Genomic DNA, 24,295 nt, shown 5'->3' on the forward strand with positions numbered 1-24,295 from the left:
GAGCATTTGGGAGAATACAATATAAGCAAACACATTTCCTGTGTTATCCCCTCTCCTAACCTGTGGGATCAGAACATGTATCCCTCTGCCCCAGTAACTAAATAACCCTACTCTACCTTCCCCTTTCATGGTTCTTAGAGTGATAACTTAAAACCTATTGCCTCAAACTCAGTAGGTAAGAAATATCCATTCAAGGCCTTGCTTACTCAATGCCCCTAAAGCAAACTGCATTATGTAGTGATAAAATAAGCTCCCTGGATATGGAAGAGGGAGCGCTATCCTATCTAGACTGTGATATGGTTTGAATCCCTCTTAATCTCTGGTGAAATTACTCTGGCACAGTAAACAGATATTTGCATATGTAGCAAAGGAAGTCAGCAACTCATTTACATGAAAGCTATCATTAGAGCCAGTTCATCCTCTCCACATTCAACACTTCTCCAACTGCTCTATAAGACATAGGGTCATCTGGGCTGAGCAGAGGAGGAGTGAGCCCTTATTGGTAGCTGAGGGGTGGATGGCTCCTTGCTGCAAGAACTAGCAGGTAGACCTTCTTGGGTGGTGATGTGATTAGCATGAAGTAGATGCATCCAGCATTGAATCAATAACACTAGCATTTGCCACATTGCTAAGCTGCCCATTTCTGCTTCTGGAACTGAAGGAAAAGTATTAACTTGCCTCATAAGCAGTGTGGTAACTTTTTTTTTTTTTTTTTTTTTTTACTGTGGATCAGAGGGCTTGAGTCTGAATGACCGAGAGCCTAGTCGTGAGAGTGGGATAAAATAATTCTGTTCATTGGAAGACCCTTCCTGGCCAACTATTTACAGCAAAGCTGTTCAGACAAGAAAATGATGCTGGAAAATACAGGGGTTTAGTTTGAAACATACAAGAATAATTATTTTGCACAGAAGAAATCTTGTTTACACAGAGAAGATGTTGTTGATTATCTGTAACAATCAGATGTGTGTGGAACATAGTCTCTCAAGGATAGAGCTCTCCAGTTTAGAGGGGAATTGCCTGCTCAGCTTGGAGTGCTTTCCTTCATGTTCAGAACCTGAAGCAGATAGTCCACCACCTACCAAAAAAAAAAGTATAGTTAGCAACGCTGGCATATGTAACAGCTAGTTTTAGTGAAAATTAATGCTGTGTATCATCTTGATAAACATATTTTCCATGGGATTTTTCCATGTTTGAATTGGTAATTGAGGGAGCACAGTTACCCATAAGCCTTTCAATAGTTCAGAGGCTTCCTAGAGCCCATACGTTTTCACATTCTAGCCTGCAACTGCCACCTGAACTGGGAGGAAAAGGAAGTCTTTCATTTATCAATCATGGAGTGCAGTTGAAAGGAAGGTACATTGAAAGGGAAATCACTTAATTGATTCCATGCCTCTACACTTGATTTGATTTTTCTTTTAATTTATCTGAATTGGAAGGCCAAGGGTACTCATCCAATTATGAAAGTGGCCCTTTCCATACCTTGACTAACCAAGTTATCAACTTTGCCTCCTATCATACATCCTGTAAAATGTGTTAGCAAACAGCTAAATGGATCCGGTTTAAGCAGTGACTCAGTCTCTATGTTTTCCCATTATTTACATGAGCTTACTGAGAGAATAGGTAGGAAAGAGGGGGAAAGTAAGGACCCCGGGCTCTTTATCTTATTGTATATTTGTGTTCCACTAAATACAGTGCTACAAAAGAGGTAACAAAATTAACACTTCTTTTGCAAGTACAAATGGTATGCTTACATTTTGTGGTGTGGTGAGGCCAGTACTGGCTGAGGGATTGACTACCAATGGTATTTGAGTGTCTGTTGGCTGCCAAGCACTGTACTAAATGCTTGGGAGGCTACAGTACTACAGAGTTGGTAGACATGGTAGGATTGTGACACCATAACTCGCTGTGCAACTCAAATCTAAATTCAGTTACCCACAGTGAGTTGAGAAAAAAGAAGACTAGGCTAGTGTATTGTGATATGAACTATGCTACAACTATGTCTCTGCACTGCCATCCTCACAACCATCTGTCTCTTAATGAAGTGAAAGGTCCCTTTGCAGCATCTTCATAAGATAGAGAATGAGCAGTAATCATCATCCATATCCTACCAATGATGAAACTGAAGTATCCCTCTCCCAGGACACCTGGATCAAACCAAAAATCAGATGCAGAATTCTAGCTTTCATGTTATCTTTCATATCTTTAACACAGGGAGTGCTGCTCTCCCCACTGAAAAACTTTGTGTGGTACCTGAAGGAGTTTAGGAAAATATCTTTCTACAAATGAAAGTGAGGGTGGTGGGAGGTTTTAACGTCCAGTCAGATGGGACTGATTAGCAGGCTACTTGCATTGTCTTTTTCCTGCCAGGTCTCTGAGTAAGAGGGCCGAGGGATTCCTCCTGCTCTTTCGACGATCATGTTTAGCCTGTTGCTAAAGGTTGTCAGTTTTTCCTTCTCAACCTTTCCCTGTTCTGCCCCCTTCCACTAGATGGAAGTGATTTAGTGAATCCCGGCGCCACCATTCATTTATTCATTCATTCAATCATATTTATTGAGTACTTACTGTGTGCAGAGCACTGTACTAAGCACTTGGAAAGTACAAATTGGCACTTGTCAGCTGTGTGACTTTGGGCAAGTCACTTCACTGTGCCTCAGTTACCTCATCTGTAAAATGGGGATTTAGACTGTGAGCCCCACGAGGGACAAACTGTTAACCTTGTACCTACCCCAGTGCTTAGAACAGAACTTGGCATGTAGTAAGCACTTAACAAATGCCATCATTATTATTATCCCATCCTGGTTCAGGCACTTGCATGTCTTATCTTGACAACTGGATCTGCCTCCTCACTGGTCTACCTGTCTGCTGTCTATGCTGTCTCTATCCAGTCCATACTTCACTCTGTGAGACTTTTTTAAAGAATGTTATTCAACACACCTCCCTTCTTAAAACCCCCCAATGGGTACCCGGACCTCACCAGATCAAGTAGAAACTTCTAACCATCAGTTTCAAGGCTTCACGGCTGCTCTCCCCTCCTTCTCCCACTTTGTCCCAATTCAATCTAATTACCAGTCAACCTAACCTATGTCTTAAGCCCTGTCTTTGTATTGTCAGTGTCTGACTCCTTCCTTCTGGCTGGAGCTCACTCCCACTTCAAATCCACCAGACCACAAGCACTTAGGAGAGTATGCTGCATGTAGTAAGCACTCAATAAAAACCACTGATAATGATGACCACAACTCTTCCCACCTTGAAAGTCCTTCTGAAACTGTGCCTTCTCCAGGAGAACTTCCTTGGATCAGTATTTTTTTTTTCTCCCTAGGTCATATTTCCCAGCTACTATCTTGCCAGTTCTGCATCAACTTCTATGCATTCACATGAACCTGTAGCACTTCTTTACTTAGATTACTCCCTAAGCATTTACTCAACTACATGTGGCCTAATGGGAAGAACACAAGCCTAGGAGCTTTGTTTTGTCCAATGTGATTACCTACCCCGATGTTTATATTGCTTGGTACCTAATACGCACTTAACAAATACCTCAGTTATTATTGCATATCAATTTTTCCCTTCTGTTTCCCTCACTAGCTTCCTTGAGGGAAGGGATCATGTCTTCTAAGTCTATGATACTCTTCCAAGTAGTTAGTACAGTTCTCAGCATATAAGCACTCACTAAATGTGATTGATTAGCTTCAGTATACTGCAAAATGCACACCCAGTTAGAGAGCACATTAAGGAGGACTAAATCAAGAGACAAGGGGTTTAGTTTCTAAGAGAACCCAACCATGCTGTAAGTCATCAGCAGGCTTTAACCTGTACTACAGGATCAGACTCAACAAATACTGGGGATGATAATGGAGCAATTTGGGCTGTCCCATCAATAGAAGAAAAAGAAGCTTGTAAATAAATGACTAGTCTAGTGAGGTTGATTTGAAAAAGTTCAGAGAATGACAATTTCCCAAAACAAATATGAAAAGTGTGAAATGAAATGGAATTGCCAAAAGTAATGGAAAGAGCAGAGACTAGAAAATTGAGGGGGGGAAATCCAAAAGCTTTCAGGGTCTAGGTTTAACAGTTGGCAATAAATGTCCAAGGACATTCAGGCAAAGTGAAATCAGAAAGAGGTCAATACCTCCTCCAAAACTTCAGAGAGGAGAACTGGCAGAGTGATGCAGGGTAAGAATTGTTGATGTTGGTGAAAAGGGTGCTGGAGTGCAGTGCATGACTTTTGAAAGGTGCTGTTCAGCCCCGCTCTTCCAGGTCAAGGGAATTAGCATCTCTCTTTCCCTGGGCCTAATGACATCTTATTGGCACTATGGTTGGTGGTTCTTTCTAGTGTCTGCCCTTAGATCTTTTTAATTTGACTGAAAATCTCCTAATGATTGTTCCTCTCCATTCTCTCAGTGGGAACTTTGCTACCATGGTATTAATCATATTTATTGTGTGCTTACTGTGTGCACAGCACTGTACTAAGTGCTTGGGAGAGTACAGTATAACAATATGACAGTTGGTAGACACATTCCCTGTCCACAACAAGCTCACAGTCTATAGGGGAAGATGGACTTTAAATTAATTATGGATATCTACATAAGGCTGTGGGGCTGAGGGACGGGTGAATAAAGGGAGCAAGTCAGATGAAGCAGAAAGGAATAGGAGAAGAGAAAGTGAGGGCTTAGTCAGGGAAGGCCTCTTGAGGGAGATATGCCTTCAATAAGACTTTGAAAGTGGGGAGAATAATTGTCTGTCACATATGAAGAGGGAGGACATTCCAGGCCAGAAGCAGGATGTGGGTGAGGGGTCAGCAGTGAGATAGATGAGATCAAGGTACAGTGAATAGGTTAGCATTAGAGGAATGAAGTGTACAGGTGAGGTTGTAGTAGAGCAATGAGGAAAGGTAAGAGGGAGCAAAGTGACTGAGTTGTTTAAAGCTGATGGTAAAGAGTTTCTGTTTGTTGCAGATGTGGATGGGCAGCCATTGAAGGTATTTGAGGCATGGGAAACATGGACTGAATGTGTTTGTAGAGAAATGATCTGGGCGGCAGAGTGAAGTATGGACTGTAGTGGGGAGAGCTAGGAGGCAGGAAGGTCAGCAACAAGGCTGATGCAATAGAATAAGTGCTTGGATTAACATGGTAGTTTGGATGGAGAGGAAAGAAAGGATTTTAGCAATGTTTTAGCAACGATCTGGCCTCCTACTTCATTAACAAAATTAAATCCATCAGGTCCGACCTCCCCAAAGTCTCTTCCCCCCTTTCTCCAACCCCCCGGCTCTCAACACTCTCTGCTACTCTCCCATCCTTCCCAGCGGTATCTTCAGAGGAACTCTCCTCCCTCCTCTCAAGTGCTACTCCGGCCACCTGTGCTTCTGACCCCATTCCCTCTCATCTTATGAAATCTCTCGCTCCATCCCTTCTCCCCTCCTTAACTTCCATCTTCAACCGCTCACTCTCCACTGGTTCCTTCCCCTCTGCCTTCAAACATGCCCATGTCTCTCCCATCCTAAAAAAACCCTCTCTTGACCCCACCTCACCTTCTAGTTATCGTCCCATATCCCTCCTACCATTCCTTTCCAAACTCCTTGAACGAGTTGTCTACACGCGCTGCCTAGAATTCCTCAACAACAACTCTCTCCTCGACCCCCTCCAGTCTGGCTTCCGTCCCCTTCATTCCACGGAAACTGCGCTCTCAAAGGTCACCAATGACCTCCTGCTTGCCAAATCCAACGGCTCATACTCTGTCCTAATCCTCCTCGACCTCTCAGCTGCCTTTGACACTGTGGACCACCCCCTTCTCCTCAACACGTTATCTGACCTTGGCTTCACAGACTCCGTCCTCTCCTGGTTCTCCTCTTATCTCTCCGGTCGTTCTTTCTCAGTCTCTTTTGCAGGCTCCTCCTCCCCCTCCCATCCTCTTACTGTGGGGGTTCCCCAAGGTTCAGTGCTTGGTCCCCTTCTGTTCTCAATATACACTCACTCCCTTGGTGACCTCATTCGCTCCCACGGCTTCAACTATCACCTCTACGCTGATGACACCCAGATCTACATCTCTGCCCCTGCTCTCTCCCCCTCCCTCCAGGCTCGCATCTCCTCCTGCCTTCAGGACATCTCCATCTGGATGTCCGCCCGCCACCTAAAGCTCAACATGTCGAAGACTGAGCTCCTTGTCTTCCCTCCCAAACCTTGTCCTCTCCCTGACTTTCCCATCTCTGTTGACGGCACTACCATCCTTCCCGTCTCACAAGCCCGCAACCTTGGTGTCATCCTCAACTCCGCTCTCTCATTCACCCCTCACATCCAAGCCGTCACCAAAACCTGCCGGTCTCAGCTCCGCAACATTGCCAAGATCCGCCCTTTCCTCTCCATCCAAACCGCTACCCTGCTAATTCAAGCTCTCATCCTATCCCGTCTGGACTACTGCACTAGCCTTCTCTCTGATCTCCCATCCTCGTGTCTCTCTCCACTTCAATCCATACTTCATGCTGCTGCCTGGATTATCTTTGTCCAGAAACGCTCTGGACATATTACTCCCTCCTCAAAAACCTCCAATGGCTACCGATCAATCTGCGCATCAAGCAGAAACTCCTCACCCTGGGCTTCAAGGCTCTCCATCACCTTGCCCCCTCCTACCTCACCTCCCTTCTCTCCTTCTACTGCCCAGCCCGCACCCTCCGCTCCTCCACCACTAATCTCCTCACTGTACCTCGCTCTCGCCTGTCCCGCCATCGACCCCCGGCCCACGTCATCCCCCGGGCCTGGAATGCCCTCCCTCTGCCCATCCGCCAAGCTAGCTCTCTTCCTCCCTTCAAGGCCCTGCTGAGAGCTCACCTCCTCCAGGAGGCCTTCCCAGACTGAGCCCCTTCTTTCCTCTCCCCCTCGTCCCCCTCTCCATCCTCCCGTCTTACCTCCTTCCCTTCCCCACAGCACCTGTATATATGTATATATGGTTGTACATATTTATTACTCTATTTATCTATTTATTTATTTATTTTACTTGTACATTTCTATCCTACTTATTTTATTTTGTTGGTATGTTTGGTTCTGTTCTCTGTCTCCCCCTTTTAGACTGTGAGCCCACTGTTGGGTAGGGACTGTCTCTATGTGATGCCAATTTGTACTTCCCAAGCGCTTAGTACAGTGCTCTGCACACAGTAAGCACTCAATAAATACGATTGATTGATTGATTGATTGTTATTTAGGTTGAACTGACAGGAGTTAGTGACGGATTGTATATGTGGGTTGAATGCGAGAGATGAGTCTAGGATAATGCCAAGGTTATGGGCTTGCGGGCAGGAAGGATGATGGTGCTGTCTATATTAATGGGAAAATCAGGGGGAGGACAAGGTTTGGGTGGGAAGATAAGGAATTCTGTTTTGGACATGTTTGAGGTGTCAGTGGGACAACAAAGTAGAGCTGTCTTAAAGGGAGGCAGAAATGTGGGGGAGGTGGGGGGGGAGAGAGAGAGAGGGGTGTGTGTGTGTGTGCAGGACTGGAGATGTAGACTCGGGAATCATCCACATTGAGATAGTAGTTGAAGCCACTGGAGTGAATGAGTTCTTCAGGGGAGTGGGATAGATGGAGAACAGAAGGGGACCCAGAACTAAACCTTGAGAAACTCCCATAGTTAAGGGATAGGAGGCAGGAGGAGGAGCACGCAGAGTAGCCTGAGAAGGAACAGCCAGAGAGAGAGGAGGAGAACCATGAGAGGACAATGTAAGTGAAGCAGAGGTTGGATAATGTTTCCCAGAGAAGGGAATGAGCTTGAGAAAGCAGTGTGGCCTAATGGATAGAGCATGGACCTGGGAGTCAGAAGGACCTGAGTTCTAATCCCAGCTCCATCACTTGTCTGCTATGTGACCTGGGGCAAGTCACTTCACTTCTCTGTGCCTCCATTCCCTCTTCTGTAAAGTGGGGATTAAGACTGTGAGCTCCATGTGGGACATGGACTGTGTCCAGTCCAATTTGCTTGTATGCACTGCAGCACTTACTACACTGCCTGGCACAGAGTAAGCATGTAACAAATGCCAAAATTATCATTATGATTTTTTACAATACCACTGGAGTATCAGTCAGTGCTATGATGTAGAGATCAGTAGACAACTTCCTTGTATATAGAATTAAATCAAAAGGAAATTTACTAAAGGAAGGTTGTAGGAAAGATTAACATTGATCATTATTAGCCCATTTGTGGTTATGTATTATCTGGTGTGGTGGTACATTTTTCATCAGGAGTTAAATTAAGGAAGGAAGATCAATTGCTACCACACATACGAGTGATATTTGGGACCCAAGCTTTACTCTGGAAGAAAAAGGGGGCGGGGGTAGGTGAGGAGGGGTGGGAAGGAATGGTGATAAAGAGAACTGTAACATCTCTCCAAAAATGTGGACAACCGTAAATGAATGAAAAATGCTTTATGGCTGATAATAATGTGTGGTATTTTGACACCACAGGGAATGAAATCATCAGTCATGCTTCTTAACCTCTTTTAACCATCTGTTTGAATTGCCAGGATACACCTGAATTCCTAAGAGCTAGCTCCAGGGCACCTTATTTATATCCCGGCTCTGCCACTTGTCAGATGTGTGACTTTGGGCAAGTCACTTAACATTCTCTGTGCCTCAGTTACCTCATCTGTAAAATGGGGATTAAGATTGTGAGCCCCACATGGGACAACCTGATCACCTTATATCCTCCCCAGTGCTTAGAACAGTGCTTTGCACATAGTAAGCACTTAACAAATACCAAAATAATAATAATATGAAAAAGTGGGGAGGACTTTAAACTGGGCATTCCATTTCTACACATTTCCTCTCCTGATGGGATGACCAAAAGGATGAGAAGCAGCATGGCCAAGAGGAAAGAGAAGGGGCCTGGGAATCAAAGAACATGGGTTCTAATCCTGGACCTATCAATTGCCTGCTGTATGGCCTTGGGCAAATCACTTAACCTTTTTGTGCCTCGGTTTCCTCATCTGTAAAATGGGGATTCATTGCCTGTTCCTTCTCCTTCTTAGACTGTGAGCCCCAAGTGGCACAGGGACTGTGACCAATCTGATAAACTTGTATCTACCTCAGTGCTTAGAACATTGCTTGAAACATAGTATGTACTTAACAAAAACCATTTTTTTTTAAAGGAAATGATCTTTAACTGCAGCAAGAGACAGTGTAGTGAAGCAAAGTATTACCTGGAGGAAAAAGTGCTTATTAACAGTGACTGAAGCAGGCTACTAAGGGAGGTAATGGGGAGGTCTCCCCATTCCTCCAGATCTACATCTGGGTCAGATGACTGTTTGACTCCTTTCCAACACAAGAATTCCTGATATTCATAGAATAATATATTGTCATAGAAAAGGATGGAACGGGATATAATAATAATTATGGTATTTAAGTGCTTGGTGTGCCAACCACTGTTCTAAGCATTGGGATAGATTCAAGATAATCAGGTTGGACACAGTGCCTATCCCACGTGGGGTTCACAGTTTTAATCCCCATTTTACAGATGAGGTAACCAGGCACAGAGAAGTTGTGACTTGCCTAGGGTCACCCAGCAGACAAGTGGCAGAATTGCGATTAGAACCCATGTCCTTAGACTTCCAAACTCTTGCTCTTACCACTAGGCCAGGGATGAAAGCATTGTCCAGACAGTGGAGGTCGGCCTGCGTTTCTCCGTTAAGAAATTTCTCCGTTAAGAAGAGTGGAAATTATTCAGTTACTTAAAGGTAGTCTCAGTGCACGCAATGCAAACTGCTAGGGAAGAATCAGAAAAAGCTCATTCCAATTCAAAGTAGAATGGTGAGAACTCTCACACCAACATGTCCTAAATCTATGTGATCTAGACTGTAAGTGCCTTGTAGGCAGGGAACATATCTACCAACTCTGTTACATTGTATTCTCCCAAGCACTTAGTATAGTGTTCAATAAATATGACTGATTGATCAAGGTGTCAGATACTTTGAGCCTGCAGTCTTGGTAACAACCCCTAGAGACTATGGAAGTACTTGTCAAGTCTGGGGAGATGGAATATGGGAGTAGAAGGGTTGTCTTTGGTTCCCATGAGACATGATCATTATACCATCAATATGGCTCTCCACAGGGTATTTATTCAGACCTCTATTCTGAAAGTGAAATTTCCTGAAATATAGTGTACTCTGAAGGCTAATTTTCTCAGTAACTAAAGCTATTCTCAATGAATTTGGCGTTTTGGAAGGAGCATTAAATTCAGAAGACATTTAGTGAGTGCATCATAACAGCATGTGCACATTGTAAGACATGAAACCAGCCCTGCAAAATGGTTTAGTTAGGTACCTAAGACAATGGAATTCGAGTATTAAATGTGACCTATTGTAAAACCCCACCCTAAATTATTCCCCAGGCTGAAAGTCAGCACTCTCAACAAAATGACCAATTTTTCTGGGAAGGACTCTTACCATGGAAATATGAGCTCTTTATAGCTTGGGCAGTAGGGGTTTTCTACCATCATTCTTTCATTATCTAATGAAAAACTCATTTTAGTTTATTGCATTTGTAATAAATAATGGGCCAGAGCCTTTGTGCACGAGAGTAAGCACGCTCGAATTTCAGCCAGGTTATACGAAGCCTAAAGGAAATCAATCACGGACACAGATGATTATCAACCAAAAGTTAAACAATCATATGATGAAGAAAGATAGGAGCAAGATTTCCTCTAGTGTGTTAACAATTTTCAATGTGGCTGCTGTTGTTGGAAATAGAGAAACACAGGGGCTCTGACCATTATCTTTGGACCAAATTCAAGAGCTTCCTCTGAATGGAGATTCTCCAAGGGAGTCAGGGCTCATTTCTGAATGAGGGAAAACTGTCGCGTGAGAGCAACAAGATGCTAAGCATCTTCCTCTGATCGTTTTCTCCTTTCGGCAGGGATCTCATGGGAGGCTACTAATCGTTTAACGAGATCATTTTCATCCCATACTCCTCACCACTTGGCTTCCATTACATCTTCCCCTACCATTACTGCCTCTGCCCACCCTCTCCCTACCTGTTTCATTTAAACCTTCATTCCCCACTCTCTCATTTTTCATTTTGTTTGGTTCTTCCTCATTATCTCACTTTACCTTCCTAGCTCCAGATCTCCCTCTGTGGGTAGAACAAAGAAAACTGGCCATCTTTGCTAATATTCCAGTTATCTATCAAACTCTCTTCACTTCTGTTCCCCCAGTATTATGGGGACCTGTGCAGGAATCAGATTGGCAACTCAGAAATCTGAAGAGGGCAGAATGACTTAGAAATGTAGTGTTCTTCTGTCCTAGTAAGAAAAACAGTAGTGTAGGTTATGGCCGGTAAAATGGTCCCATGACCATCTTGTTACTGCCACTCTCTAGAAATACCAAAAAAAAATCATGGGTGTGGCAGTATTTCAGCCAAGAAGCATTAGGGCTTATGCCTCTTCTGACTAGTTGAGATGTTCTTTAAAAGCAATAGACTTGGAGGAGTTCTGAGTAACTGAGCTGTAAAATATTTTCCAAAACATTTCCTGTCAAAGGGCTGTCTTTGCTCAGGTCTGCTATGTGACTTTGGGCAAGTCACTTGATTTCTCTGTGCCTCAGTTAACTCATCTGTAAAACGGGGATAAGACTGAGCCCCATAAGAGAAATGGACTGTGTGTATCCAACCTGGTTAACTTGGGTCTACCCCAGTGCTTAGTACTGTGCCTGGCATTATAATAAGCCCTTAACAAATACCATAAAGTGTATAAGAGCTCCTGGACAACATGTTTCAAAGGGTGGGTCTCCTGAATGGGACAGGGTTTGATCTAGGTAGTGGGCAATTTGTGATAAACATGGCAGTTATCTGTGAGATGCAGTCCGAATAATAAAACCTCACATTCCTGCTTTCCACTTCATTTATCAACATGAAGTGGGGGTAAGATTATCTCTACACCTTTTTAGAAACAATTTTGATGGAACCACCCCCGACCCCCCACTGAATATTTGGGACTGTACGTCCCAGAATAGAGATAAGGCAGCACGGCCTAGTGGATATGACCATGAGACTGAGAGTCAGGAAACCTCAGCTTGAGAATTTACTCTGACACTGGCCCACCAGGTGACCACAGGAAAGTTATGCTCCTCTAGTCACAACCCTCTACTGATTTCATTTTTATTTTGTGTATTTGCCCACATAGTGTTTTAATGTTTCATCTTATCTGATGTGTCTGTCTCCAGTCCCTTTTTTCCCCCGCACTCATTATTTAACTGTGAGTCTCTAAGGGATAGGGACCATGTCTAACAATAATACTGGTATTTGTTAAATGTGTCAGGAACTGTACCAAGAGCTGGGGTAGATACAAGGTAATGAGTTTGGACACAGTCCCTATTCATTCAGTCATTCAATTGTATTTGAGTGCTTACTGTGAGCAGAGCACTGTACAAACCACTTTCCCACACTGGACTCAGTCTTAATCCCAATTTTACTGATGTCTAATAATTCTGTATTTTCTCCCAGTGCTTAGTTCTGTGCTCCGCACACAGTAGGCACTTAAATGATATTTCTACTAAGTCACTTAACCTCTCTGTGCTTTAATTGCCTCATCTTTAGAAAGCAGCCTCAGATTTCTCATCTTCTCTTCCCTCCCTCTTCAACTGTGATCCCTGTGTGGGACAGGACTATACAGATCTGATTATTCTATATCTACCCCCAGGACTTGGTACATGGTAAAGAATTAATAGGTAGTATGATTATTACTATTCTGCTCTTCAAAGACCTCTAATAATTGTAATAATAATGGCATTTAAGTGCTTACTATGTACTAAGCACTGTTCTAAGCACTGGGGGAGATACAAGGTAATCAGGTTGTTCCATATGGGGTGTGCAGATTAATCCCCATTTTACAGATGAGGTAACTGAGGCACAGAGAAGTTAAGTGACTTGTCCAAAGTCACACAGCTGACAAGTGTCAGAGTGGGATTAGAACCCATGACCTCTGACTCCCAAGCCCAGGCTCTTTCAACTGAGCTATGCTGTCTCATGCTTCTCTAATGGCTGCTCCTTTCTGTTTGCATCAAAAAGAAGCTACTGATCATTGACTCAAGGGCTCAAAATCCATTCTCTCCTTCTTACATCCGGGTTCTGCCACGTGTCTGCTGTGTGACCTTGGGCAAGTCACTTCACTTCTCTGTGCCTCTATAAAATGGGGATTGAGAGTGGGAGCCCCAAGTGGGACAGGGACTGTGTCCAGTCTGATTTACTTGTATCCACCCCAGTGCTTAGAACAGTGCCTGGCACATAGTAAGCGCTTTACAAATACCATAATTATTATTATAGGCTTGCTTCACCCCAACTCTAACTCTTCCCTCCTCCTAAGCAATTTTTCTTCCTGTAACTCACTCTTGGCCCCCTCCCACTTCTCACCTGTTGTTTACTAAGCTTTTTGGTCTCACCTGTTTATGCCCTCCTCCTCCAATTCAGCCAGATCAAAGTCGTCGTCGTCGTCCTCGTCCCCCCCCCCCCCCCCCCCCCCCGGTCTTTAAAGCCTCCTGAAAACCCACCTCCTTTAAGGCATTCTGATAGTCCATGGTCATTCATCTTCAAAGCAACTTGTAGTGAGTGAGAAAGTGTGTCAGTGTGTCAGTAATCATTTTTCCATACTTTTGCTCAGAATTTCTATCTTCTATCTCCCTCTTTACATTGTAAACGTTTTGAGACCAGAGACCATTTCTTTTACTTTAATTGAACTCCCCAAAGCACCTAGTGTATAGTGCTCACCACAGGAAGCTCACCGTGGGCAGGGAACTTGTTTACCAACTCTCTCACAAATCTCAATAAATGTGATGGATGTGTTCAACAAATACTATTGAATGAATGAAACACCTTCATTTACAGACACCCCACCCACCTACCCTCCCCAGCCAAAGATTTACCCTTTGCTAGTTTAAACTTACATCTCTAAAATTGTTATTGTTGTCCAAGGCCCAAGTGTTCCTGGGGGACCCTGGGGGCTCTTCACGAAGGGGCTGATTGTTTCTGTTGTCATTCCCCTCTAGCAGCTGGAGCAAATTCTGAGCTGTTTCTTCCCACCGCAGGTACTCACTCAGCTGCTTCAAGTTTTCTGGTAATGCGAACAGTGGTATCTTGCTTTCTCCTTCAAAGTCAGAGGGAAAATCTCCAATGCTCTTTTTCCCCATTAGATGGCCTATAATAAGAATCAAATGATCACAAAGTTAGGACAAGGATAATGGAAAGCAGCAGAGCAAATTGTTAAAAAAAACAGATTTCTGCCATCTTCTGATCACAAAGGAATAAAACACTCAGTATTTTCAACTTACTCCTCTCATTTTGTCTTCACAACATCCCTATTTGGGGGAAGGGAATAAACAGGTATTATTCCAGTCATAGAGATGAGGAAACTGAGGCCCAATGAGATTGAGATTTATCCAAGATAACACAGCAGTTGGGTGACAGAACTGGGACCAGAACCCAGCCCTCCTGACTTTCCGTCCCATTCTCTTTCCATTACATGTTGCCTCTCCTAGCAGAGCCTTTTTTTTTTACATATCTGTTATCAGAAGTGCCAAGGTGAATGTTCTCAATGAAAGAAAAAAATTGAATGGGCCTATGTAACCCTGGAAGTGGAGCTGTGAGGAATAATTTATCAACAGTGGAGACTACGGTACTGGAATGGCTTGCCAAAGAAGTTGGTGAAAAAGCTCTCTCTAGATGTTTTTAAATTATTTCTCTTCTGTTCAGATAACTTTTGTGCTCCTGATTTGGGATGGACCACATGGGCTTTCTGGATAAGGGGTCACTAGCAAGATGGCCATTCTAGGATCCCTAGATGGGTCTCCTACTCCACAGAATGGCTCTTATGATTTTTTTGAAAGCACCCATAACATAGCCTGTGGTCTGAATATACAAGTATGAGCTCCCTGGCCTTAGCTACAACCTCTAGGTTGATGATTCCTAAATCTACCTCTCCAGTCATGACCTCTCACCTGTCTACAATCCTGCATTTCCTCTTGCCTGCTGGATGTCTCCACCTAGATATCCAACAAGCACCTCAAATGAGACATGTCTAAGATTGAACTTTTCTTCTTTCCTCTAAAACCACTCCTTTTCCTCTGAACTTTCCTATCTCAGCCCACATCACCACGATCATCCCTGTCTCAGACGCCCCCAGCCATGATGTCATCTTCGACTTCTCACTATCTTTCACTTTATGTTGATCAGCATTAAATCTTGCCGGTTCTTCCTCCACAATATTTTTTTTTATTCATCCCTTCTTCTCCAAACAAACAGCTACTTCCCTGGTCCAAGTTCTGGTCATACCACGGTTAAACTACCTTTATTAGTCTCCTCACTGGTTTCCCTCTCCCCACTTCTTTCTATCCTACACGCTGTTGCCTGGATCACAAGTTTAAAATGTCATGAGCTGCATATCTATCCTCATCACACATCTCTCTTCCCTTCAGAAACCTCGATTGGCTCCTCATCTCCCTCATCATCAAGCAGAAACTGCTTTCCTTTGGCTTCAAGGCTCTCCAACTTTTCTTCATCTTATACATCTGCTCTCTTCACCCAATCCTTCCCACCCTTTACTCTCCTCAAACCTACTCACTGTACCTTGCCTGGGCCAACTTCAGACATTGAGCTATGGAAAAAATCAGCCATTTCCACCTTCCATTCTGGATAACATCTTTCACTGCTTGTGCAGATTTCAAAAGAAGGTGAAATCTTCTGCACCCTTTTATGGAAGGGTGTTTTCTCGCGCCCCACCGCCCCCCACCCCAGGCCTGTGAAAGCACCTTGGACAGCTCAGCCAGAGGCACCACCCCACCCCCGACAACTTGGGTCCCACTAATGGAGCACTTCTAACTGCCATTTGAGTTAATTGCCTCCTACCTCAACTCCCTTCTCTCCTTCTACAGCCCAGCCCGCACCCTCCACTCCTCTGCCGCTAACCTCCTCACTGTGCCTCTTTCTCGCCTGTCCCGCCGTCGACCCCCGGCCCACAACCTCCCCCCTGGCCTGGAATGCCCTCCCTCCCCACATCCTCCAAGCTTGCTCTCTTCCTCCCTTCAAAGCCCTACTGAGAGCTCACCTCCTCCAGGAGGCCTTCCCAGACTGAGCCCCCTTTTTCCTCTCCCCCACCCTCCCACCCTACCTCATTTCCCTCCCCACAGCACGTGTATATATGTTTGCACAGATTTATTACTCTATTTTACTTGTACATATTTACCATTCTACTTATTTTGTCTGATGTGCATCTAGCTTCTATTTATTCTGATGACTTGACACCTGACCACATGTTTTGTTCTGTTTTCTCTCTCCCCCCTTCTTGAATGTGAGCCCGTTGTTGGGCAGGGACCATCTCTATATGTTGCAAACTTGTACTTTCCAAGCGCTCAGTACAGTACTCTGCACAGAGTAAGCGCTCAATAAAAAGATTGAATGAATTTGAGCCCCGGGTGGGACAGGAACTGTCTGATCTGATTATCTTCTATTTACCCCAGCACTTAGTCCAGAGCTGGGCACATAGTAAGTGGTTAAGAAATACCATCATTAATATTTTCTTTAAGAAGTGCTTTGTGATTTCCTCCTTGGAAGTTTGCCCAAAGACAAATATTTGAAAGGGGTTGTACCACTATCTCCACTGGCATCGTTTCCTAAGGTGATTACTCACTCTCTTTACCATCTGAAGCTGGCCATGCTACCTCACCTGGACACTCCTTATTCCTGGTGTTCCCCAATCCTGAGACTCTCTCCCCACAAAAACACCCACCAGCCTCCTAATTCCCCCCTCTTTGTGAAGGGCAGACCTTCTGAAGTCTCACTGCACAATCAACTTGCAACATCCATCATTCATTCATTCATTCAATCATATTTATTGAGAGCTTACTGTGTGCAGAGCACTGTACTAAGCGCTTGGGAAGTACAAGTCGGAAACATATAGAGACGGTCCCTGCCCAACAACGGGCTCACAGTCTAGAAGGGGGAGACAGACAACAAAATATGTAGACAGGTGTCAAAATCATCAGAACAAATAGAATTATAGCATATAGCTATAATATAGCACATTAACAAAATATAGAATAGTAAATATGTACAAGTTAAATGAATAGAGTAATAAACCTGTACAAATATATACAAGTGCTGTGGAAAGGGGAAGGAGGTAGGGCAGGGGGTATGGGGAGGAGGAGAGGAAAAAGGGGGCTTGTCAACCCCAACCCCACCCTTAAGATTTATGTATTTTATTCCTTTCTGCCCTTATGGATATCTAGCTATCTATGTATCTGGGTCTGTGATGTTTGGTCATTTGTTATTCTCCCCACCCACAACCCCACAGCATTTGTGTACATCTTTAAATTATTATATTATCAATTATATTATCAATCTCTCCCTCTGGACTGTAAACTTGTTATGGGCAGGGAACATGTCTGCTAATTCTGTTGTATCACACAAGTGCTTAGTGCAGTGCTTTGCACATAGCAATGTGCTCAATTAAAACCATTGATTGATCCATCTATAGCTGGACATACAAGTCAAAAGACCCTGATACATTATGTATTCTATATATACAGTTATTTATACTTTACATTCCTATGATCTATCTGAACTACTTTATGCTTCCTTCTGCTTCCACTATTTGTAATTTTTTTTAAATCTATTTCTCCTTTCAGTTGAACTTCTCCAAGTCAAGAAACCTGTGCCTTACCTCTAGTGTATTAGTTCAAGTGCTCAGTACAGTCTTTAACACTCAATAGGTACTCAGTAAATACCAATACTTGATTTATTAAAGCCTCTCACTCCTTCCCTCACAATTGCCAATTTCTGGGGGCAGAGAGAAGGGAGAAAAAGCAGCATGGCCTAATGGATAGAGTATGGGCCTGGGAATCAGAAGGGCATGGGCTCTAATCCTGGTTCTGCCACTTGTCTGCTGTGTGACCTTGAACAAGTCATTTAACTTCTCTGCACCTCAGTTACCTCATCTGTAAAGTAGGGATTGGGACTATGAGCCCCTTGTGGGACGTGGACTGTGCCCAATCTAATTAGCATGTATATTCCCCAGCACTTGGTACAGTGCCTGACACATAGTAAGAACTTAACAAATACCTTAAAAAAAGAGAAAAAGATGAGTGTTTGGAGATGGTAATGGCATGGACCTCTGCCTTGGGACCAATTTTCCAACATTTTCTCAAAATCACTCCCAAACCCTGTGATTCAGTATGAATAATAGTACATATTAAGCACTTACAGTCCGTACAGACCGGGAAAGTTATATAGATGAGCGTTAGAGAGTGTTCCTGTCCCCTAGTGGGGCTCACAATCTAAGAATTTGGAGTATTTGAGGGTCCACTGTCTAGAACACTTTCTCCAATATGTGTATTTTCTTTCATTCTGAATAAGGTGTAATGTAGGTTGTGTACCGTTTCAGTATCATTTTAATTGCTTTTCTAGTGCTGTAATTTATTACTTTTTGATGAAAAAGAAAATGGAGACCTCAAGGAAAGGTAAATTTTTCCTCGCTCACTTTAGTGAAATTATATATAATTACAGACTTGCCGTACACATGTGAAGATGGCAACTATAGAAAACACAAGATTGAAGTTTTTGGTTGATTTCACTTTTTATCACATGGTGTCATTACAAACCAGGAAAATAAAAGAACAAAAGCTGATGTGGACAACACATCTACTTGAAAATGATCCTATTCTAGGAACGAACAGGGAGAAAATCAGATTTCAGGCTGTAAAAGCAAATCTTTGCTTTCAGGAGATAAATATTTCTCCAATTTAAGATTCCAGTTTCTCCTCAATTCACAAATAAAATAGATCTACAGACCTATATGCTATACATATCTATAAACACCCAGATAAGCAAAGACTTAAGATTTTACTGTTACCATTTTAGAATAATATACCACACTTGTTCAACAGAAAGAAACATTTACTTGGAAATTTGCAAATGTGTGTTAACATATTCCTGTGGTCACCAATGTGTAGCTAGTTTGATTTAATTAAGTCTAAAACCATCTCTTCAGTGATATGACATTGCTGTGTACTAATTTGATGGTTAAACTTATAACCTAAAGCAATTCTGCCTATTCATATGCTTAAAAGGGAGATCTGGGGCTTTGGGGATTTTTTTTTTTTAATCTTTCAAAATCTTGAGTGAACTAGAAAAATGGGATTCATGGTAATTTCCAGAAACCCTTAAAATAGTGCTTTGCTTTCCAAAGGAAGTAGAGTGAAGCTAAAAGGGGGCTTATATGGACTGACTTTGATTCCATCCAACTTTCTGCCCTATCCACCAAAACCAGTTTCAGGAGCTTAGATGATCATCTACTTCGTTCTTATTCAGTCCCTGCCCCATCCCTTCGTTTTGCATATCAGGAAGTTTTAGGAACCAGTTTGAGAAGCAGCATGGCATAGTGGATAGAGTACGGGCCTGGGAGTCGGAAGGTCGTGGGTTCTAATCCTGCTCCACCGCTTGTCTGCTGTGTGACCTTGGGCAAGTCACTTCACTTCTCTGTGCCTCAGTTTTCTCATCTGTATAATGGAGATTGACACTGTGAGCTCCAGGTGGGACAGGGACTGTGTCTAACCCGATTTGCTTGTATCCACCCCAGTGGATAATAATAATAATAATAATAATGTTGGTATTTGTTAAGCGCTTACTATGTGCCAAGCACTGTTCTAAGCACTGGGGAGCTTACAAGGTCATTAAGGTTGTCCCACGTGGGGCTCACAGTCTTCATCCCTGTTTTACAGATGAGGGAACTGAGGCACAGAGAAGTGAAGTGATTTGCCCAAAGTCATTCATTTATTCAATCGTATTTATTGAGCGCTTACTGTGTGCAGAGCACTGGACTAAGTACAGTGCCTGGCACATAGTAAGTGCTTAACAAATAGCATTATTAACTTGGGACTATTCTATTCTAACTCTAGTTCAGCTGGCTCCGACTCACAGTAACTACAGAGGAAGCCCCCTGCTTCTCCAGCTAATGAGTATAGTAATGCCTAACTCGGATTTAGTTCTCAGAGCAGTTCTGAGGATGAAGACCATTTTTGGAAAAAAAGACAGAACCTGTGGAATAGGGGCTATCCAACTGATAGGTGATCAGAACGGAAACTCATTTGGGCAGTACATTGTCAAAAGATTTGAATAACTGCAAAAATTGGCCAGAGCCTATCTAGGAAACTAAATCCCATTTTGGAGGCAAACCAAGTGGCCAACCTCAAACCCTTGGTTCAGCTATTCTCTCTGCATTTGTTCTGGGTGTGGTATATAGGAATATAGCTAAACGTACATTTCAGGGTGCGTATAGAGCATCATCGATCTCTTCTGTGGAAAGAGCACGGGTTTTGGAGTCAGAGTTCATGGGTTCAAATCCCGGCTCTGCCAATTGTCAGCTGTGTGACTTTGGGCAAGTCACTTAACTTCTCTGTGCCTGTTACCTCATCTGTAAAATGGGGATTAAGACTGTGAGCCCCGTGGGACAACCTGATCACCTTGTAACCTCCCCAGCGCTTAGAACAGTGCTTTGCATATAGTAAGCGCTTAATAGATGCCAGTATTATTATTCTGTAAATTATGAACTCTCCTCTTTCTACTCGGACCTCTCTGGGGAAAATTCCCTGAAGACGGGAGTGGGCTTCCTTATTTTCCATTGTGACCCTTCTTCCCCCTTCCACCTCTAGTTTTATTTTCAAATTTAGACCCAAACAATCCTCGCCCTACTACTGTTTGCCAAGAATCAGGACCCGACTAAGTTTTGTCTACAGAATGCCCTCCATCCTTCTGAGTTCTCCAACCTCTTGTGCAAACTCAATCATGCTTCTCCCCCACCCCCAATCTTTCCCGGGTCCTGCACAGGTCCCTGCCGGAGGGCGAGGACAGGGAAAATGTGGAAAAGCCAAGCGAGTACATAGAGTGGGGAGACTGTGGGCTTTGCTTTCGAGTTCTAGGGCTCTTTGGCTAGTAAATGCCCCCACTGTCGGCTGGCTCCTGCGGCTCTCCAAACCCAAAGGTGGTTATTAGAGAAGCAGCGTGGCTTAGTGGAAAGAGCAAGGGTTTGGGAGTCAGAGGTTGTGGGTTCTAATTCCGGCTCTACCACTTGTCAGCTGTGTGACTTTGGACAAGTCACTTAAATTCTCTGTGCCTGTTACCTCATCTGTAAAATGGGGCTTAAGTGTGTGAGCCCCACGTGGGACAACTTGATTAGCTTGTATCTACCCCAGCGCTTAGAACAGTGCTTTACACATAGTAAGCGCTTAATAAGTGCCATTATAAATAAAGTCACTGAAATTCTCCTTACCTGTTACCTCATTTGTAAAATGGGGATTGTGTGAGCCCCACGTGGGATAACTTGATTAGTTTGTATCTACCCCAGCGCTTAGAACAGTGCTTTGCATATAGTAAGCGCTTAATAAGTGCCATTATAAAGTCACTGAAATTCTCTGTGCCTGTTACCTCATTTGTAAAATGGGGATTAAGACTGTGAGCCCACGTGGGACAATCTGATTACCTTGTATCTCCCCCAGCATTTAGAACAGTGCTTGGCACATAGTAAGTGCTTAACAAATACCATCATTATTATTATTAAATGGTTGGGGGACGCGGTGGGAGGTTCCAATCTCCTTCCTTCCCAGTCATTCATTAATTCATTCATTCCAACACGGGTGCTGGGCTTCTCTGTGATTAAGGGACGGGAGGGAAGGCGGGCGCTGCTACCGTCGCAACCCCTAGTTAATCAATCGTATTTATTGAGCGCTTACTGTGTGCAGAGCACTGTACTAAGCGCTTGGGAAGGACAAGTTGGCAACATATAGAGACAGTCCCTACCCAACAGTGGGACCCGGGGACAGAGGGATGGCGGGAGTGGGGCAGTGGCAGAGAGAGACGGGGAATGAGGTCGGGGAAGAGAGGGGCTCTACCCTGCGGCCATCAATATTTATATTGATGCTATTGATGCCTGTCTACTTGTTTCGTTGTCTGTCTCCCCCCTTCCAGACGGTGAGCCCATGGTTAGGTAGGGACTGTCTCTGTTGCCGAATTGTACTTTCCAATTTTGCATATACACAGTATGCAATTTTGCGGTACACAGTAACCGCTCAGTAATTACGGTTGAATAAATGAAGGACTGTCTCTATCTGTTGCCGAACTGTACTTTCCAAGCGCTTCGTACAGTGCTCTGCACACAGTAAGCGCTCAGTAAGTACGATCGAATGAATGGACAGGCTCGCAGCTTGTTGGGTAGGGACCATCTCTATATGTTGCCTATTTGTACTTCCCAAGCGCTTAGTACAGTGCTCTGCACACAGTAAGCGCTCAAATACGATTGATTGATTGTACTTCCCAAGCACTCAGTCCAGTGCTCTGCACACAGTAAGCGCTCAATAAATACGATTGAATGAATGAATTAGAGAAGCAGCGTGGCTCAGTGGAAAGAGCCCGGGTTTGGGAGTCAGGGATCGTGGGTTCTAATCCCGACGCTGCCAATTGTGAGCTGTGTGACTTTGGTCAAGTCACTTAACTTCTCTGTGCCTCAGTTATCTCACCTGTAAAATGGGGATTAAGACTGTGAGCCCCACGTGGGACAACCTGATAATCTTGTATCTACCCCAGCGCTTAGAACAGTGCTTGGCACACAGTAAGCGTTTAACAAATACCATAATTATAAGAGAAGCAGCATGGCTCAGTGGAAAGAGCCCGGGCTTGGGAGCCAGAGGTCATGGGTTCTAATCCCGACTTCGACATTTGTCAGCTGTGTGACTTTGTGCAAATTACTTAACTTCTGTGGGCCTCAGTTCCTTCATCTGTAAAATGGGGATGAAGACTGTGAGCCTCACGTGGGACAACCTAATCACCTTGTATCCCCCGCCAGAGCTTAGAACAGTGCATTGCACATAATAAGATCTTAACAAATGCCATTATTATTATTCCCTGTGCCTTAGTTCCCTCATCTGTAAAATGGGGATGAAGACTGTGAGCCCCACGTCGGACAACCTGATCACCTTGTATCCCCCAGTGCTTTGCACGTAGTAAGCGCTTAAAAAATACCATCATTCCAGTGCTTTGCACATAGTAAGTGCTTAGCAAATGCCATTATTATTATTGTTCCCTCATCTGTTAAATGGGGATGAAGACTGTGAGCCCCACGTGGGGCAACCTGATCACCTTGTATCCCCCCAACCCCAGAGTTTAGAACAGTGCCTGGCACATAATAAGACCTTAACAAATGCCACTATTATTATTATTCCCTGTGCCTTAGTTCCCTCATCTGTAAAACGGGGATGAAGACTGTGAGCCCCACGTGGGACAACCTGATCACCTTGTATCCCCCGGCAGCGCTTAGAACAGTGCCTGGCACATAATAAGATCTTAACAAATGCCATTATTATTATTCCCTGTGCCTTAGTTCTCTCATCTGTTAAATGGGGATGAAGACTGTGAGCCCCACGTGGGACAACCTGATCACCTTGGATCCTCTCCCAGAGCTTAGAACAGTGCCTGGCACATAGTAAGCGCTTAATAAATGTCATCATTCTTCTTCTTCTTCTTCTTGTGGAAGGGGGCTGTCCGGGCTGCCAAGGAGGCAGGGCGCCGAGGGCGGATGCCCAGGCAGGTGAGCGGTCCTTGAGGTCCTCCCCCGGCTCCCCTCTCCTCCCCTCCCCCGGCCGGACACTTACCTACGGCCCAGTGGCTGCCCCTCGGGTAGATCTTGGCCAGCGGGTTCCCTCTGGCCGGCTGCAGGGGGGCCGCGGCGCCCCCGGGCACCTCGAAGAGGACCAGGCTCAACAGGATGAAGGGGGAGAAGAGGGAGCGGCACTTGGCCGGGAAAGCCTCGCCGCCGCGCATGGTGGACGCCGCCGGCCGGGCTCTGGGTGCCAATCCTGCGGCCGCGGCCGGGAGAGCGCCTGGGGGCCGGAGGAGGGAGGGAGCGAGGCAGGCAGGCGGAGGACCATCCGCCGCGGCTGGCGGCTCGCCTCCGGAGCCCTGAATTTATAAGGAAAGCTGGGCGGAGGGAAGGAAGGGAGGGAGGAAGGGGGAGGGCGAAGGCCGGCCGGCTGACGTCCTCCCCGCCCCCCAGGGGGCTGCTTTGGCCGCCCCCCAAAGCCATCCATCAGTCTCCCACCCGGGCGACCATGAAGTCCTTTATCCCCCTTCTCAACCCCTCTCCCCTATACACACACAGACCCACCCACAGACACACACACACAGACCCACACTCACACCGACCCACAACCAGACACACAGACCCCCCCCCACAGACACACACACACAGTCTCCCCCCCCCACAGACACACAGACCCCCACTCACACAACCC

The 24,295-nt window shown here is 44.6% G+C and overlaps 1 protein-coding gene across 1 annotated transcript; it reads right to left on the reverse strand.

Moving 5' to 3' along the window:
* Positions 1 to 764: 764 nt before the first annotated feature.
* Positions 765 to 23,851, reverse strand: LOC119925859 (gastrin releasing peptide). Its single transcript, XM_038744349.1, has 3 exons — positions 23,657 to 23,851; positions 13,910 to 14,160; positions 765 to 1,075 (listed from the first exon to the last, which is right to left on the reverse strand). Exons 1-3 carry the CDS (start codon positions 23,823 to 23,825, stop codon positions 1,022 to 1,024), a joined length of 474 nt encoding a protein of 157 aa, XP_038600277.1. The 5' UTR covers positions 23,826 to 23,851; the 3' UTR covers positions 765 to 1,021.
* Between the last annotated feature and the right edge of the window lie 444 nt (positions 23,852 to 24,295).

Source organism: Tachyglossus aculeatus, chromosome 3 (genome assembly GCF_015852505.1).
Source record: "Tachyglossus aculeatus isolate mTacAcu1 chromosome 3, mTacAcu1.pri, whole genome shotgun sequence".
NCBI lineage: Eukaryota > Metazoa > Chordata > Mammalia > Monotremata > Tachyglossidae > Tachyglossus > Tachyglossus aculeatus.

What these genes read in the sequence shown, in the direction of transcription:
- LOC119925859 (XM_038744349.1), bottom strand. Translation starts at nt 23,825, where the DNA reads ATGCGCGGCGGCGAGGCTTTCCCGGCCAAGTGCCGCTCCCTCTTCTCC. An exon ending in GGGCAGCCACTGGGCCGTAG is followed by an intron (nt 14,161 to 23,656) that starts GTAAGTGTCCGG and finishes TTCTTATTATAG; the next exon opens with GCCATCTAATGGGGAAAAAG. An exon ending in ACAATAACAATTTTAGAGAT is followed by an intron (nt 1,076 to 13,909) that starts GTAAGTTTAAAC and finishes TTTTTTTGGTAG; the next exon opens with GTGGTGGACTATCTGCTTCA.